Raw genomic sequence first — 19,380 nt, 5'->3', positions numbered from 1 at the left:
ATGTCTTCTTTTCTCTTATGTCTGCCATATTGGGTAATGGGAGTGTAAATGTGACTATAGGGGTGTTATTTCATGTCTAGAGGGCTCTAATAATTTTTTCAAGTGTATTTCAAAGGTTGTTAACAGGTTTTCTATGTCTTCTTTTCTCTCATGTTTGCCATATTGGGTAATGGGAGAGTAAAGGTGACTATAGGGGTGTTATTTCATGTCTAGAGGGCTCTAATAATTTTTTCAAGTGTATTTAGAAGGTTGTTAACAGGTTTTCTATGTCTTCTTTTCTCTCATGTTTGCCATATTGGGTAATGAGAGAGTAAAGGTGACTATAGGGGTGTTATTTCATGTCTAGAGGGCTCTAATAATGTTAAAAGTGTGTTTACAATGAGGCAAACAGATTTTCTCTGCATAATATATCTTGTTTTCTCTACTGTATTGAGTAATGGGAGTGTAAAAGTGACTATAGGGGTGTTTGTTTCATGTCGAGAGGGCTCTAATAATATTAAATGTCTATTTAGAAGGTGGTCAACAGAATTTCTGTGCTTAATATATGTTGTTTTCTCTTATTTTGTCTACTATATTGAGTACTGGGAATGTAAAAGTGATTATGGGGCTGTTAATTCATGTCTAGAGTGCTCTAATCATTTTATAAAGTGTGTTTACAAGGAGGTAAATATGTTTTCTGTGCTTAATATGTCTTTTTTTCTCTTTTTATGTCTACTATATTGAGTAAAGGGGGTGTGAAAGTAACTATGGGGTGTAATTTCATGTCTAAAGCGCTCTTATAATGTTTTTTTTTTCACTGGTTTGCGGTGGGACGCAGCACCACTCCTTTATGACCCAAACTGATCAAATTTGTCAAATAGACAAGACGAAATATAAACAACATGGAGGACAAGGAGGATGAAACGATGGTATTAGAAGCTTAGTGTGGCGCTGCGTGCCATCACGCCTGTGCATCCCAGCGCTTGCTGGAGGAGCTTGTAGTGATTGATTCCATGCAGAGAGCCAAGTGTGCACGTATAGGACGATGATAATACTGAAGGTACAAAGCTCTGCAAGCTGAAGTGCATTCATATTTAATGTTGCAATGGACTCCCTCACACATCACAGCAGTCAGGCCTATTAGCAGGATGAATGTGCTCAGGCTGCTCGGGGAGGGAAGTCTCACCTGCCATTCATCATCCTCACGTCACATCTTCATTTTAGCCAAGATAATTAGCTCTAATTTTACCTCCGCTGGCAGGAATTTGGATGTGGTCTCCATGGTTCCTGCCGTCAGCTCAGCTTCTTCATCGTCTTTAAAGCACACGCTGGTACATTGTACATAAAGTCCATGCTAGTACTACTAGCACATGATTACTACCAGAAGAAGCAGAGTATAGAGGGGGAGGAGCCACCTGCTGTGGCCCAGCAAGGTGTACTGTATTTGGGCACACGTTCCGAGCAGCCACTGTGGCAAACCTTTTGCACTTTTCTTCATATAATCCTGGTGCACCCCTTCCATTGTGTGTTTGTTCCTCCTCTCGTGTGTTCAGGCCTTTCTGACGCAAGAGGCTGGCCGTTGCGTCTGAAGGTGCAGGATGAGAAGATGGCGCAGCTGCTTGTACCGCCAGGACCAGACAGCTTCCGCCGCTTTAGTCGCGAGTCCCTCGCCGCCATCGAGAAGCGGATCGCCGAGGAACACGCCAAAAAACCCAAGGGAGAGAAGAGGAAGCGCAACGATGCGGACGACCTCAAGCCCAGTCGCGACTTGGAGGCGGGCAAGTCCCTCCCCCTGCTGTACGGGGACGCTCCCAAAGGCTTGGTGTCCACACCGGTGGAGGACCTGGATCCATACTACAGGAACCAGAAAGTAGGTTTGATGGAAGGAAGACGTCAGGTCAGGATGGATGCGTGCTGACATGATGCACATCAGCAGCCTAGCAAATAGGATTAGTGGGGTCTGTGCAGGGAACATCAGGCCAAGTGCGGCTTAATGATGTGAAGTGCTGATGTGATTAGTCAACATGTCTTTTGTCTCCTCTGCAGACTTTCATAGTCATAAACAAAGGAAACATCATCTTCCGATTCAACGCCGCTCCCGCCCTTTACCTCCTGAGCCCCTTCAACCCTCTTAGAAGAATATCCATTTGGATTTTGGTTCACTCATATCCTTTTTGGTCACATGATACCTTCTGCCATGACATGTTCTGTATACACGACAAACATTTATGTCTTTTTATCTTTTTATACGCTAACCAAGGTACCGTTGCAATGCTATCCATGCATCAAAAGTGATACCAAAGTATTGCAAACAACAAAAATTCAATGTCATGGTAAAAAAATAGAAATGAATATCATAAACCGAGGGACATGTGTGTGGAAGTTTGCATATTTATTTGTTTGTGTGCCAGCTCGGGGCTCCCGTAAAAATAACTCAAGGTAGTTTTGATTTTTGATGACAGCTTGGTTGTCTTCCAAGGACTTTCAGTGAGACGAATTAATGATTAATGACGAATTATAATGAATGTGATTTTTTTTTGCCTATTTGCCTTTGCTTATTGGCTAAGAGAACACATATTTTTTTAGCACAAATGTACTGTATTGGTCAGTGCAGCTCTCTATAGCATGTTATCGTATTGCACACATGTACCTTGGTTAACGGCCGCCTCGGTTAGCACTTTTTCCTGTTACCATCACAGATTTTTACGTTGCCATCTTGGCTCTTGTGTCCAAGATGTGTGTGTTTATATAAAAGTTGCAGGGTGTAACAAACACAGGAAATGACCACGCTCCCAATATGCTGTTTTTGTGCTTGTTGTCCTTTTTGTTACACAACAATGGTGTCCTGTCTTGGTGAAATTATGTTAAAATTGTCCACTTTTGGTGATATTGTATTGTCTGTAAAATGTGATTTGTGTTAACATATTAGGGTTTCTGTGATGAATTGGCTTTTGACTTGGTTAGAGTCCAGTTTGGTTTGAGTACAAGTGAATGACGTTAACCAGGGCACCACTTGGCCTTGACGTACGTAGATGAATGCAAATGTTGATGGTTCCTTGACACGCGCGTGCACGTTGTTCAGCGTGGTGATCATGTGCACCATCCTCACCAACTGTGCTTTTATGACGCTCAGTCGGCCGCCTGACTGGGCCAAGAATGTGGAGTAAGTTTTTTTCTTGACGTCCGCCAAGTAAGGAAGCGTTGAGGCTGGCGATGGCGGCGTGATGTGTTTGTGTCCAACAGGTACACCTTCACCGGCATCTACACTTTTGAATCCCTGGTGAAAATCTTAGCCCGAGGGTTCTGCGTAGGCAAGTTCACGTTTCTTAGAGACCCGTGGAACTGGCTGGACTTCTCTGTCATCGTCATGGCGTGAGTATTGCCGCTCAAAAGTGGGAGATAAAAAGATAAAAAAAAATGGAAATGTCTCTCCATGCTTCCCCACAGGTACGTCACAGAGTTTGTCAACCTGGGAAACTTTTCGGCGCTGCGCACGTTCAGGGTGCTGAGAGCTTTCAAGGCTATTTCTGTGATCCCAGGTAAGATGCACAGATGTATAGTTGATGTCGCTGGCCATGACGAGCTAGCTCTTGCTGTTCGGTCCCACTCCCGGAAGTGACGCCATGGGAGTATTATCACCTGTCAGCTAAAGCAGAGTAAACAAAGGCTTCTGCAGGTAGATGCTGGACTTCACTAGATTTTTTTATCCAAATAGTAGCCATGCCAAAATGATGTGTTGCTGCTGGTTGTTAAAATATATATAAAAATATGTATTTCACATAAAATATTAATAAAAAATGAATAAATCACATAAAATATAATAAAAAATATTTTAATTATTTATTTGGGGGAGTTTGTTTTATATAATATGAATTAATAAAAAATAAAAATAATAATTTTTTTAAATAATATTACAAATGAAATAAAAACTATAACTATATTAAAAATACATAAAAAAATCAATCAAAACCATCAGTGCCTTTTTGATTATTATTTCCATTTTTTATTATTTTATCATTATTTCCATGGGTACAAAATGGACGGAAAACATTGAGCAAGAAAAATTCAGCATCTTTGGGTTTTTTCTGTTTTTATAATAATTATTAAATTATGTTATTATTAAGTACTGTATTTTTAGAATAGTTTTTACTGAATATAATATAAATATATATATATATAATATATACTTTTGAGATAATATTGACAATAAAAGATGAAGCTACTGTATTAAAAAGTATATTTTAGTGAGTATTTAAAATGATGATTTAGTAAATATCCAATAAGCATGTGCGTGTGTTGTTTAGGTCTAAAGACCATCGTGGGCGCATTGTTCCAGTCAGTGAAGAAGCTGTCGGACGTGATGATCCTCACCGTCTTCTGCTTGAGCGTGTTCGCACTGATCGGCCTCCAGTTATTCATGGGCCACCTGAAGCAGAAGTGCGTCTTCATGCCCGTACACAACCACTCCGTGCTCAACACCACCTACTCCGACGACGCCTTCCTCAACGCCACGGAACCCGCTCCCCATGAAGCGCCCTTCAACTGGACCGAGTACTCGCTGGATCGGCGTGAGTATAGTCCGGGGATGATGCAATGAAGGCTGACTTGGGATGTGCGGCGGTAACGTGCCATGCCCTCGTGCAGGGAACCACTACTACCTGCCGGACAAGCGGGATCCTTTGCTGTGTGGGAACGGCAGCGAGGCCGGGTAAGAAAAGATCAGCTAAACCGAGCAGGGGTGCGGAAGGTGAGGTGTGCCGTGCTTTTCCTGCAGGCAGTGTCCTGAGGGCTTTTCCTGCATCAAGGTGGGGAAGAACCCGGACTACGACTACACCAGCTTCGACTCCTTCGGATGGGCCTTCCTGTCGCTCTTTCGACTCATGACGCAGGACTACTGGGAGAACCTCTACCAGCAGGCAGGCACACACCGCACCACTTGCGCAGGGGTGTCAAACTCACACATTACATCACACTTGGCTTTTTCTTTTACCAACAAACCCCAACTAAATTCATTACAAATTCATTCCAAATAGAATTAATTAAAAGAATAAGAAATATAGCTATACTTATATATATAGAATGTTATATCAAGTACATAGAAGTTTATTTTATAAAAAAAAAAATATATATACAAATATTTTAAAAAGCATCCAAATCAAACAAAGATAAGTGCCTTTTTTCCAGGCCTTTGTCAAAATGTACACAATACATTTAGCCAGAAAAACTTTGTGGTAAACGATTTGATGTGCAACTACAACAATAATTACATCCAATTTTATGGAAAATTCTATCACTTTTGGAATTTTGGGCCATTATTTTAAAACATACAGTCAGCAAGCATATTTTTGTACAACTACTTTTCTTTATTATTAGCATATTAGCTCTTAAAACTCGGCCACAAACGTTCAGCAAATACAAATACGTAATTATCGTTGTAGTTGCACTTCCAAAGAAACTTCCCCTACTTATTCTAGATAATAATGTATTTCTATCTGCGATTAAAATGTGATTAATTCCGAGTTAACTATGAACAAAGTGTGATTAATCACGATCAAATCTTTTTATCCATTTGCAGCCCTAATATATATGTATATACATGAATCAAGAAAGAATAAGTGTCTTTTTTTAAATATATATATTTTTACTTAATATAATATGAATATTAAAAAAGTAAAAAATATATGTATACATGCATATGTATATATTTAAATAATATTACCAATAAAACAAACACTACAATGATATTAAGAGGTGCTACATAAAGAAAAAAATTAAATAAATAAAAATGTGTATTAAAATATTGTCAAAAAAATGAAATACAATAAATAAATCAAATCAAATGAGAAAGTCTTTGGGGGCCACATAACTCGGTACGGCAGCCCCAATGTGCTTCATTGTCCTCGGCCTTTGTGCTTTGCCTTCACCTCATCTGTTTGTTCAACCCCTTTGTCTTTCCCAAAGGCCGCTCGGCTTCTCACGTTACCGTGCCAAAAGAAAGGCAAGGTGGGAGTGATGAGCAGGTGCAGGAGGAAGAAAGACAAACACGGGATGACGGATGAGCGCTTCGCCTTTCAAAGGCGCTTTGTGACGTTTAGCTTGTGCTGTCTGACCCTTGGTCCAAACAAACATATATTGACCCCCAACATGTCTCATTTACGTCTATTAACATCTATTTACGTCTCATTTAGTACGTCTATTTATGTCTCATTTACGTCTATTCACATCTGTTTACGTCTGACATGTCTTCTTGGAGACCTTCTTCCATCACAGTCACGTCCCAGGACCCGACTCAGCCTGCCATATTGTTTTATGGAACATGCACACTTATAAAAGCACTCATTTCTTTATTTGAATGACAGTACTTTTATTTTATTATTATCTTTTTTTTTCCTGCAAAAGCCTGGAAAAAATGCATACTTTTATATAGTACTTTGTGTACAAAAGTTTACATGCACTTGTAAAGAACATAATGTTAGAAGAATAATTAGAGGTTAACAGAAAAAGTGACCAAATTTAAAAATTAACAAACATTTTTTGCCTGCAAAAGCCTGGAAATAATGCACAATATCAAGGCACTGATTTAATTGAACGTTTATTGTTTTTTTTGTTTAATATTTAAACAAAACAGTTCATGTTATTTCATCTGTAATACTACGTATGTGTAAAATGTAAACAGTAAATCTGAGTAGATTATAAACTTGTGTGTTTGCCGGAACAGACGCTGCGGGCGTCGGGAAAGCCGTACATGGTGTTCTTCGTGCTGGTGATTTTCCTGGGCTCCTTCTACCTCATCAACCTGATCCTGGCCGTGGTGGCCATGGCGTACGAGGAGCAGAGCCAGGCCACCATCAAGGAGGCTCAGGAGAAGGAGGAGGAGTTTCAGGCTGTGTTGGAGCAGCTCAGACGGCAGCAGGAAGACGCTCAGGTCAGACGGACACCATCATCCTTTCTATCCGTTTTCCTTCTCTGATATTTGGATTTGATTCGTAGATTACAACATTTTATTTTTGCTTTCTCATAATGTTATGACTTGAAATAAGCACTTTTGTTCTGTGAATATTTCAACTCTACACTACTACTACTAATAATAATAATATTCCAAGTTTATTCTCATAACGTTTTTTTCTTGACAACACCATTTTTTGTCTTCATTTTCCAGTTTTTCCTCATCATTCTGACTTTATTTCCATAATATGATATTTTTCCCCCAACCTGTAGTATTTCAAGTCTAAGCTCTGAACATGGAGTGGCTGTCGTCGTTTTAGTGAAAGGATGGCGTTGTTGTTGCATGAAAGGGAAATGTCACCTTCTCTAATCCAATCCTAGAAATGCTTGATCTTGTTAGGAGAGATCAAACGGAGATCTTGACATTCTGCTGTGTCCCCGCCCAGGCGGCGGCGGTGTCCGGCGAGCGCGGGGAGGTCAGCGACGGTCCAGGCGGCGCCGAGAGCTCCTCGGAAACCTCCAAGCTCAGCTCCAAGAGCGCCAAAGAGAGATGCAACAGGCGAAGGAAAAGGAAGGAGGAAGAGAAGGTCCCCGCATCCGAGTCCCAGGAGAGCATGAAGAAGGCCCGATGCCGCTTCTCCATGGAGCCCAACTTACTCCACCGTGACATGAAGTGCTCCTCCGCCCACCAGGTTCACAACCCTTTCCACTCGCATCTCCTCCCTCTTTAACATAAAGTTGCTAAGAGGTGATCCTCAAACACCATGGAGCGCCGGAACAGTCCGTTGTCTTCACCCGCCTCATATTTTTTAGACATATTTTCATTTTTTTTCATTTTCACTTTTTGTATATTACTTTATAATATAGTAATATTTTTATTTATATTTCTAATATTTAAAAAACATATGTAATTATTTTTCCATATTTTTAACATTTTCAAATATTTTTAAATTAAAAGAATAATTTTACACTTATTTTTAATTAATATAATATGAACATATAAAATATGTTTTAAAACATTATGGTATATATAATACTTTAAATAATATTACAAATGATATAAAAAAATATTATTTTTATATTTTAAACATTTTCAAATATTTTAAAAATAATTCAATATTAAAAGAAAATTTAGAAATAGGTTTTTACTTAATTTAATATCAATATATAACGTTTTATATGTAAAATGTTATAGTATATACATATAATGTTTTAAATAATATTATAAAAAAGATAAAAATGAAAAATAGAACTATATTATAAAGTACTGTATTATAAACAATGAAAATATACATTAAAATACTGTAAACATTTTTAATGTCAATTTTTTGTGATTATTTTTAACACATTATGTTTTACTAAATATAATATGAATGTATACCAAGTAAAATAAATATACAATACCTAAAATATTTTAGAAAAATATTAAAAACTACAACAAAAAGAACTTTATTTAAATGGAAAATAAGGAAAATAGGAAAATAAAAATAAATTCAATTCAATTCAATTCAATTATCAGTAAAAATGTAGTGAAAAATGTGAAATCAGAAAGCATGGGTTCCATCTCCAGCAATATGGCGCCCGGGCCTTGAGAACATGTTTGTGTCCTTCATGCCACGTAGAATGGTGTCCGGTGTACACGTGATGGAGTCGTGTTGTGTGGTTGGATTGTGCAGGCGCTGACTTTTCTATGCTTTTCTACGCTGCCTGGCCAAAACAAAGGTGAGACTCTCTAATGCCGAGTCACTACATGTATTTCTGTTCACCACGGTGCAATGTGTGATTCCAGTTGCTTTGATTGGTTATTTCCCAGATGTGCTAATGATCCAATGGGACACTTTTATGACCTGCTAGCTTCCTGTTAGCTTCAGTGGTGACTTGTTCTGGGCAGGCAGTGTACCGCCAATAAGCTTTATTATTATCATACTTCAGTTATTATTATTATTATTATTATTATTATTATTAGGGCTGTCAAAGTTTACGCTCACGTCATTATTTTTGTTGACACGCGAGTGACGTGCGCAAGTCCTGTTCGACCTTTGCAGCGATGACTTTGACGCTCCAAGCGGGAACAAATATTGAGGAGAGTGAGAATGTACCGGAGCACTGCTGTTATTTTTTTAAATGGTCATTTATACAGTGTTACCTTAGCATACGAGCGTCCCAACTACCCAGCGTTTTTGTTTTTGTTTTTGTTTTTTACATGCGAGCCCCTGTACTGTGAGACACAATTGTTGTGAGCTGCTGTTTTTAACGGCAGGCATAGCCAAGGACAGCAATACGGAGGCTTGTGACAATGAGAATGAATGGTTTGCAGCGCTAGCATTGTCACCAGGAAAGATTTTCAACACATTAGCAAAACATACATTCATTAGAGTGATCAGCATTTTACCACCGAGTATTAGGATAAGCGCTAGTAAATGATTGGATGAATGAATGAGTATTAGGGCCGCATTAAAAACAAAACTATCATCTGAGATTTTAAGAATCCAGTAGCGTATAGTCATCGATATGTGCAGCGTGGGAGAGATTGTTGGAAGGTGTGTTCAAGGTCCCTCGGACAAAGCAGAGCTGGCAACAGTGGAGGGGTGATAGAATATTGTAGCACAGGCGATGACTTCCTGTACGGGCATGGATTGACAGCCCTAATGATGTGCTTTTGTGTTGTGCATGGCATGTGGCAGCTGACGTACTTTGTGCAGGAAGTGTTGTTATTTTCATGAAATGGAATGAAGGCGCCATAGCTTCTCATTTTCTCATCGTCATCATCATCACGATCATCATCATCATCATTGCTGCTGCTGATGTCACCAAGATGCTTTTTTATTTCCATCACCATCATGACCACTTCCTCCATCATGGTCATCATCATGGTACATGCGGCTTTTCATTTGCTTTCTTCTCAACGCTTCATCCTCATCCTCATCGTCATGGCAGCCCTGGTTGATATGAGCGTCTGAAAGTTGCCGGCCGTGTATTCGTCCTTGCTACTGAAGAATATCTTTCTCTCTTAGTCCTTTCTGAGTATTCACGGACCCCCATTCTCATCCAGACGGAACAGCAGGACCAGCGTTTTCAGTGACGTGGGCTCAGAAAATGATTTTGCGGATGATGAGAACAGCATTTTTGAAGACAGCCAGACCGGAAGGAACTCTTTGTTTTTCCCCCGCCACAGCAGCAGCATCAGCCAGTCCAGCTTCTTTCCACATCCACTCCTTTCGCCCCGCAGGACCAAGCGCAGCTCTGTAGACTGCAACGGGGTGGTGTCCTTAATGGGGACCCATTCTATCCCATTGTCACCCCTGGGCCGCTTCTTTCCTAAAGTGACAGTAGATATGAGCTCCACTAGAGACAAAGTAAGGAAGGCTTGTCCTCTCTGGTCCCTCTTTGCCGTGACATGATAAAAAAAAAAAAAAAAAACAAGCTGAAATATGATCAATGAGTGGGGACTGTAACGCTGGTTGATAGATACAGTATCCATACTTGTGCAGCCATTTTTGTCACACTACATTATTCATCCATCCATGCTTCCATCCATTTTCTTCTGCTTATCCGGGACCAGGTGGCGGGGGGCAGCGGTTTCAGTAGTCCAGAATTTCCAAAAAAAAAATCAGAAAATCAAAATCCAGAAAATCAAGGAGTGTTTGATATTGTGAATGTATGTTCGCCAGGACCACATACTGTGCAGAGTTGAAGATACGTGCCGTGACGGACATGGTTAAGGTCTTCCACGTGCACGTGTTTACTCCTGGCATCGCATGCTACAATTAGTCAGCAGTTAGTCAAGTTTGGCCCCCACCTGTTCTGTTGAAGGTACAGTAAACCTCGGATATATCGGACTCGGATATATCGGAAATTCGCTCACAACGGACAGATAAAAAAGAACCGATTTTTCTGTAATGCATTTCCAATAAAAATTCATTGCATATATCAGATTTTTTATAACGGATTTCGCCTATTTCGGACAAAATCTCCAGTCCCGTTCCAATGCATTTCCATTAAATTTCCCTCGCATATATCGGATGGCCGCATCGTGGCGCTCCGATTCGCCGAATCGTGACAGGCCGCTATACGACGTCATTTGCAGCGTTGCCTGCGCGTCCAGGTACATTGGAAACATAGTCAAGGAAGTGCCTTTTTATAACGGATAAAATCCGATTTACGCATATACCGGATATAAATCCGATATATGCGTAAAACGGAAATTTTCCGGTATACGCATATAACGGATTTCGCTTATATCGGACAAAACCAGTGGGAACAATTGAATCCGATATATCCGAGGTTTACTGTACTATATAACGGCATAATCCTTGTCTGGTCTAGTTCTCCATCCTGTATCCCGTGTCCATTGACTGTCAGTCTCCTGAAATCAGCTGAGCACCTGTGAGACATTCTCAAGCTCCCTGGGTGGAGGAACACGAGGTGTTTAATGTCCACCGACTGTGTGACGCTTTGGAGAGTTCCATGACCAAGAGGATAAGTCAGAGCTATAGAACAATGGCGTGCCGCACGGTGGCCTGGTGGTTAGCATCAGGAACATGTCCAGGGTGCAACACGCCTCTCGCCCAAAGTGAGAACAAGCAGAGTAGAAAATGGATGGATGGCTGGATAGCAATGGTGCTCACACTAAATATTCATAATACAAACACAGCTTTGACACAATAAAAGCTCTCCCATCCCAAGGAGGCCACACAACCAATGCTTCAATGTTTAGTAAAAGCATTTAGTGTTGTTACTCGTCCGTCTTGTCCACACTCACACCCACGTTGGTCCCGACAGGCTGACACCACCACGGACACGGAGGGAGGAACAAACCAGGAAGGTGCAAACGTTCTCGAGCACCCGGAGGTCCGGGACCGAACTCATAGCGTGGCAAGTGTCATAACCAGCACTGTGGAAGGTCGGTACGAGCGGCCACCATATCTCAGCCTGCTTGTGATTCTTTGTATGTTGAGAATGTTCTTTGTTTATTTTGCAACAGAGCTGGAGGAATCGAGGCAGAAGTGCCCCCCCTGCTGGTACGACTTTGCACACACCTTCCTCATCTGGGAATGTTGTCCAGCTTGGATGAAGATTAAGAAGATTGTTAAACTCATTGTGATGGACCCGTTTGTGGACTTAACCATAACGATCTGCATCGTCTTGAACACCTTGTTCATGGCCATGGAGCATTACCCAATGACCAAGAGCTTCTCCAGCATCCTGGTTGTGGGCAACATGGTGAGAGAAGTTGTATGACGTGAGAAGTGGGATCTATCATCGTTGTGACAAGCCGCTGTGTGTGTTTTTGGTAAGGTGTTCACTGGCATCTTTACGGCTGAGATGGTCCTCAAGATCATCGCTTTGGATCCGTACTATTACTTTCAGGAAGGGTGGAACATTTTTGATGGGATCATTGTCAGTTTGAGCTTGATGGAGCTGTGCTTGGCCAACGTGGTCGGCATGTCCGTCTTGAGATCGTTCAGATTGGTGAGTTCCACGATGCACGACCGAGCCATACGTGGGGTTATTTTGATCCGGTTTCTGTGCTTGTCTTTTTGTCTTGACAGTTGCGAGTGTTCAAGTTGGCCAAGTCATGGCCCACGCTCAACACCCTCATCAAAATCATTGGTAACTCAGTGGGGGCTTTGGGCAATCTGACGCTGGTGCTGGCCATTATCGTCTTCATCTTTGCTGTGGTGGGCATGCAGCTTTTTGGGAAAAGCTACAAGGAGTGTGTGTGTAAAATCTCCAGCGACTGCACTCTGCCCCGTTGGCACATGAATGACTTCTTCCATTCGTTCCTCATTGTGTTCCGAGTGCTATGTGGAGAGTGGATAGAGACCATGTGGGACTGCATGGAAGTGGCTGGAACAACCATGTGCATCATTGTCTACATGATGGTCATGGTTATTGGAAACCTCGTGGTACATTTTTCATCTCTTGTTTCAATTCATGAGTCCCGCTCATCGATAGGCCCAGCTAAATGATGCAAAGCTTTTGATTAGAACGTGTGCCATTTTGCGACCCGTAACGCTCCAAAGTCCATATCATACGTCGTCTCATCATCCGACAGGTGCTGAACCTGTTCCTGGCCTTGCTGCTGAGTTCTTTCAGCGCCGACAACCTGGCCGCCACAGAGGACGACAGCGACACCAACAATTTGCAGATCGCGATCGGACGGATCCACAACGGCATCGCCTTTGTCAGATCGTTGCTGCGGAGCAGCTGCAGCAGCAGCGATCTGACGAAGAGCAGACCAAACCAGGGCGATGATAAGTCTTCCCTTGATGACTTCCACAAAGCTTCGGGACCCAACGGCGTCCCCAACCACACCATCAAGGAGCTACCAAGGAACGGCAACGGCGACGTGACCGGAGTGGACAAGAGCGGGGACAAGTACATCGTCTGCAGCAAGACGGACGATTCCATCATGTCCTTCATCAACAACCCCAGCCTGACTGTCAACGTGCCCATCGCGGCGGGGGAGTCCGACTTTGAAAACCTCAACACGGAAGACTTCAGCAGTGTGTCGTCCGACGCGGGAGGATGCCAGGTGGTAAGGATGCGCTTGGCATTTCTTCTTCTTTGCTGACAGATAGTTCGGAAGTTTCCACCAAGATTTACGTGAAGGTGTGTAGACAACGTGCCATTTCTATCTGTGCTAAATGTCCACTTCCTTGCTTTCAAACTATAGTTTCTGTTCTATTTACATTTTCTGTCTTTTCCTCATCCTCATTTAGGTCAAACACATGCGCCTGTTTGGCCAAATATATTGTCAAAAACATTGCCATCTTCTGCCCAAAACATTGGCATTTTTGGCTAAAAACATTGGTATCTTTAGGCAAAAACATTGCCATCTTCTGCCCAAAACGTTGGCGTTTTTGGCTAAAAACATTGGTATCTTTAGGCAAAAACATTGGCATTTTTGGGCTAAAAACATTGGTATCTTTGGCCAAAATAATGGTATCTTTAGGCGAAAACATTGGGATTTTTGAACAAAAACATTGGCATTTTTGGCTAAAAATATCAGCAAAAACATTGGCATGTTGGCAGGCTAAAAACACCAAACAAACAGCCAAAACATTGGCATTTTTGGCAAAAAACATTGGTGTCTTTAGGCAAAAACATTGGTATTTTTGGCCAAAAACATTGGCATTTTTTGGCTAAAAACATTGGTATCTTTGGCCAAAATAATGGTATCTTTAGGCAAAAACATCGGGATTTTTGAACAAAAACATTGGCATTTTTGGCTAAAAACATCAGCAAAAACATTGGCATGTTGGCAGGCTAAAACCACCAAACAAACAGGTGGTATCACCTGTAATGTGCAAGAAACCAAAGCAAGCACTTCGTCTTTCTCCTGTCTGTGACGTTAACATCCCCTGAGCTCACTTGTAAATAAACATTCACTTTCCCAGCAAGACATTGGGGTATTTGTACCAAATGCACCGCGATGAGGAGAAAAAAAAAACATGGAGTACACAAAAAACCTTATCAGCCACCTTATCAGCCAGAGACCTCCATGGCGTCACAGCGGCTGCTCGGAGAGCGTGCCCGGATACAGTGCACCTTCCTGGGCCACAGCAGGTGGCTCCTCCCCCGCTATATTCTGGTTCTCCTGGTAGTCGTCATGTCATGATATTTCATTAGGGCTCCTCCTCATTTCTTCCAGTCCTTCTTACCTCCAGGTGGCACATTTTTGGCTTCTTAATTTGAGAAGAAATAAATTTGATGTTAATTCCTTAGATCACTAACTTGGAATATATCTCTAATCAATTACAACCTTCTTAAATACATTCCTCAACATTATTACAGCCCTCTAGACATCACCTTGAAACTCCTATTACCCAATATAGTCGATATAGTAACTGGAAATAAGACATATTGAGCATTGGGGTAGTAATTGTCTATTGAATTGAAGCATACAGTGTGGATATTATTGCTGCAGACATCCCATGGTAGCGATAGATATACAGTAGATGTGGTGATCATCATAGATAATGAAGGCCATAGAAGACACCCCTAGAGCAAGGAGACATACAGACATGGAAATAGCATGTAGCATGGAGGTCTGAAGGCAGGTGGATGTTCCCCTGAAGAAGTGTTTGCTTAGTTCGGATGGAGGAAACAGGATACTCTGCTCTAACACATGTTGGCCAAAAACATTGTCCTGCAGCATAGTGCACAGTGAGGGAGCACTTTACTGGACATTGCACTCATCATGGAGATGTCCTCTAATCACACAGAGCCTTTTAGCAGGCTGCCCATTTTGGCTTAACTTCATTCTACATTTGTGGGCGTGTCTTTACTGACACAGAAAATGTCTTTTTCCTTGGTTCACGCTTGCAAAGGAGAGGTTTCCATTGCAAAAGTAGTGTAATATTAATTGTGTGTGCTATTTATTTGTGCTCCCAAAGCAGTGAGAGGTTGAGAGTGGTAAGACTGGAGCGTAATTGCTGGCGTAAACACATTAAGCTTAGTGCCGGGAGCGTATGGCAGCAACATGCTTATATCATTCCCCGCACTGCATTAGCCCGTCCCAGGACTCGCTCTTAGGACACACCCTGGCTTCAACCCTGACAGACAGAACACTCCACATGATCTTCTCATCATTACATTACACCGCTTGGACCGTTTATACATCGCATCCTTTCATCCAACACTGCCTCTGCTCCACACGGATCACTTTTATTCCTATGCAATCATCCGTCTCTTATTGGGCTCACACTTTGCGCTGATTGCTCTGCATCAAACTACACTCGGATATTTCTTGTAAATAAATAAATACATTATTAGAGCCCTCTAGACATGAAATAACACCACTATAGCCACCTTTACACTCCTATTACCCAATATAGTTGACATAATAACAGAAAATAAGACATGTACATGATAAACCACCTTCTAAATGGGCTTTTTTCAAAATTATTACAGCCCTCTAGACATGAAATAACACCCATATAGCCACCTTTACACTCGTATTACCCAAAATAGTAGACATAATAATAGAAAATAAGACATATTGGGCATAACAAACTTCTCTACCACCTTCTAAATATGCTTTTTAACATCATTAGGGCCCTCTAGACATTAAATAACACCACTATAGTGACATTTACACACCTATCCCAATATAGTACACATAAAAAATGACTTTTAAGGCATTACAAACAATTTAAGACCTTATAAATATGCTTTGTAAAATTGTTAGAGCCCTCTAAACATGAAATAACACCCCTATAATTACATTTACACTCCTATCCCAATATAGTACACATTAAAAAATGACTTTTAAGGCATTACAAACGATTTAAGACCTTATAAATATGCTTTGTAAAATTGTTAGAGCCCTCTAAACATGAAATAACACCCCTATAATTACATTTACACTCCTATTACCCAATATAGTAGACATAACAAGAAAAAACACACACAGACCTTTTTAGGAATTACAAACTGTTTAATTAACTGTTTAATTGTTACACATTTACACTCCTATCCCAATATAGTACACATAAAAAATTACTTTTAAGGCATTACAAACGATTTAAGACCTTCTAAATATGCTTTTTAACATTATTAGAGCCCTCTACACATGAGGTAACACCCCTATAGGCACTTTTGCGCTACTATTACCCAATATAGTAGACATCAGAAGAGAAAATAAGACCTATTAGGCATAGAAAATCTGTGTACTATATATCAAATACCGTTTTTAATATAATTAGAGCCCTCCAGACATGAAATAACACCCCTATAGACACTTTTACACTCTTACTACCCAATCTAGTACACATACTAAGGCTAAGCTGATTTCATTGTAATGCTTCTGTGCAATAAATAATGTTTTTTGTCTCACCGCCATGTCTTCTTTGCATGTTGAAGCTCTACTTAGAACGTCAGTCATTTCAGTATTTCTGCGTGAGAGGTCATGAAAATGTATTTTTGAAGCCCTCCACGGCAATGTCTTCCTACTGTCCTAACAGTCAGATGTTGGTTTGGCTCCATGCGATTAGATGGTGGATGACGATGGCCAGCTCAGCTCGTCTGAGGGCAGCACGGTGGACTTTGGGGACAACAGGGAGGGAGGAGAGTCGGTGGACTTGGAATTGGAGGAATCCATGGAGCCCGACGGCTGCTTTCCAAACGGTGAGTATGATGAGTCCAAAGGAGACCTACGCTATGAAGCTCTGTGCTCCAAGTAGTGGAGCTCCTGTGCTTTCTTCCTGCTCAGGCTGCGTTCAAAGGTTTCAGTGCTGTCAAGTCAATGTGGAGGTGGGCCGCTGGAAGATGTGGTGGACTCTCAGAAAGACTTGTTTCCGGATTGTGGAGCACAACTGGTTTGAGAGCTTCATCATCTTCATGATCCTGCTGAGCAGCGGTGCTCTGGTAAGTCAATTTCTACCTTGGAACCACCATTCTTCTCACGGGCCTTCTTCCCGCTAAGTGGATCTCCTCCATTTGGTCCACGTCCAGGCTTTTGAGGATGTCTACATTGAGACCAGGAAGAACATTAAAACCGTGCTGGAGTACGCCGACAAGATGTTCACGTACATCTTCATCTTGGAGATGTTACTCAAGTGGGTGGCCTACGGCTTTGCCAAGTATTTCACCAACGCCTGGTGCTGGCTGGACTTCCTCATTGTTGCTGTAAGTACTCATCACCTCAACTATGACTACACTGTACCATATTACCTCCACTATCCTACCACTACTACCTACTATGTTACCTACTCTGCTACTCTGTGCAGGTCAGAGCACAAAATAAGACATATTAGGTATAGACAACTTGTTTACAACCTTCTTAATATGATTTTTCATGTTATTAGACCTCTCAAAACACGAAATAACACCCCATAGTCATCTTTACACTCCTATTACTCAATATAGTAGACGTCATAAAAGAAAATAAGACATATTGGGCTTAATGAATCTATTTACCACCTTCAAAATATGCTTTTTGATGTTGTTAGAGCCCTCAAGACATGCTATAACACCCCTATAGTCACATTTACACTCCTATTACCCAATATAGTAGACATCATAAGACAAAATAAGACATATCGGGCATAAAAAACCTATTTACTACTCTCTAAATATGCTTTTTGGCATTATTAGAGCCCACTAGACATGAAATAACATATATATATAACATATAATCACTTTTACACTCCTACTACCCAATATAGTAGACATCATAAGAGAAAATAAGACATATTGGGTAAAGAAAACCTGTTTGCTACTCTCTAAATACGCTTTTTGGCATTATTAGAGCCCCCTAGACATGAAATAACACCCCTATAATCACTTTTACACTCCTATTACCCACTATAGTAGACATCATAAAAGAAAATAAGACATATTGGGTAAAGAAAACCTGTTTGCTACTCTCTAAATACGCTTTTTGGCATTATTAGAGCCCCTAGACATGAAATAACACCCCTATAATGACTTTTACACTCCTATTACCCAATATAGTAGACATCATAAGAGAAAATAAGACATATTGGTTGTAATGAAAATGTGCTTTTTGGTGTTATTAGAGCCCTCAAGACATGAAATAACACCCCTATAGTCACCTTTACAATTACCTATTACCCAATATCGTAGACATCATAACAGAAAAGTCAGGTCAAGTGTGAAGTCTAGAAATGGTCGAGTCTTTCCAAGTCATAAGCTCTGTTGAGTCCCGGGGGGTCTGGAACTGAGTGGACGTGGGCCAGCGTGTGTGACGCTGGTCGTCGGTGTGTTCCAGGTGTCTCTGGTCAGCCTGACGGCCAACGCCATGGGCTTTGCTGAACTTGGCGCCATCAAGTCTCTCAGAACCCTGCGAGCCCTGAGGCCCCTGAGAGCCCTGTCCAGGTTCGAGGGCATGAGGGTGAGTCGTTTATTCCAATGCTTCCTCATTTTCTTGATAAAATACCTCAATAAATTATTCCAGAATTAGAATGATTGATGTCTATTCATGTTTCCTAAGACGACATTTTAAAAAACAAATACTTTTGCTGGCTTTGAAAATGAAATAAATAAATACAATAAACACATCATTTATTAATTCATTCTTTTTCTACTGCTTATCCTCACAAGGGTCGGTGGGGGGTGCTGGAGACAAACACATCAATAAAGGCATAAATAATACATATAAAAATAATAGTTAAAAAAAATCATTTTAAACATTAATAAAAATAGAAAGAAAAATATTTTTAAATAATTGAAACGACCAACATAAAAGTGTAAAAAAAAAAACATTTTAAGTAAATAACATACAAATGACTTAAATAAGTGTACAAAATTAGTTTAAATAAAGTAAAATAAAAAAAATGTTTAACATAATTACAAAGAAAATTAAAATGATGTAAATAAAATAACATACAAATAAAATAATTTTAAGTTATTTAAAATAAATAACTTACTGTAGATGAAAGTGTACAAAATAATGTAAAATAAACATAAAAGTGACATAAATAAAAC

At 40.6% G+C, this 19,380-nt stretch overlaps 1 protein-coding gene across 2 annotated transcripts in view; it reads left to right on the top strand.

Moving 5' to 3' along the window:
* The window catches only part of scn1laa (sodium channel, voltage-gated, type I-like, alpha), a 29,001-nt gene that overhangs the window by 3,361 nt on the left and 6,260 nt on the right, over positions 1–19,380 (top strand). The window contains exons 2-21 of one of the 2 annotated variants that reach the window (XM_058081831.1): positions 1,533–1,849; positions 2,026–2,144; positions 3,053–3,142; positions 3,223–3,351; positions 3,427–3,518; positions 4,284–4,547; positions 4,624–4,687; positions 4,754–4,895; positions 6,698–6,904; positions 7,371–7,616; positions 9,939–10,280; positions 11,707–11,827; positions 11,909–12,147; positions 12,223–12,396; positions 12,477–12,833; positions 12,983–13,465; positions 16,926–17,058; positions 17,144–17,298; positions 17,386–17,559; positions 18,665–18,787. In XM_058081831.1, coding sequence (XP_057937814.1) covers positions 1,586–1,849; positions 2,026–2,144; positions 3,053–3,142; positions 3,223–3,351; positions 3,427–3,518; positions 4,284–4,547; positions 4,624–4,687; positions 4,754–4,895; positions 6,698–6,904; positions 7,371–7,616; positions 9,939–10,280; positions 11,707–11,827; positions 11,909–12,147; positions 12,223–12,396; positions 12,477–12,833; positions 12,983–13,465; positions 16,926–17,058; positions 17,144–17,298; positions 17,386–17,559; positions 18,665–18,787 — 3,918 coding nt within the window. In that variant the 5' untranslated portion in view covers positions 1,533–1,585. The remainder of the gene's footprint in view (positions 1–1,532; positions 1,850–2,025; positions 2,145–3,052; positions 3,143–3,222; positions 3,352–3,426; positions 3,519–4,283; positions 4,548–4,623; positions 4,688–4,753; positions 4,896–6,697; positions 6,905–7,370; positions 7,617–9,938; positions 10,281–11,706; positions 11,828–11,908; positions 12,148–12,222; positions 12,397–12,476; positions 12,834–12,982; positions 13,466–16,925; positions 17,059–17,143; positions 17,299–17,385; positions 17,560–18,664; positions 18,788–19,380) is intronic. The other variant, XM_058081830.1, reaches the window with a different exon arrangement.

This window comes from Doryrhamphus excisus, chromosome 9 (genome assembly GCF_030265055.1).
Source record: "Doryrhamphus excisus isolate RoL2022-K1 chromosome 9, RoL_Dexc_1.0, whole genome shotgun sequence".
Lineage (NCBI taxonomy): Eukaryota > Metazoa > Chordata > Actinopteri > Syngnathiformes > Syngnathidae > Doryrhamphus > Doryrhamphus excisus.
This window is presented reverse-complemented; position numbering and strand designations above follow the sequence as displayed.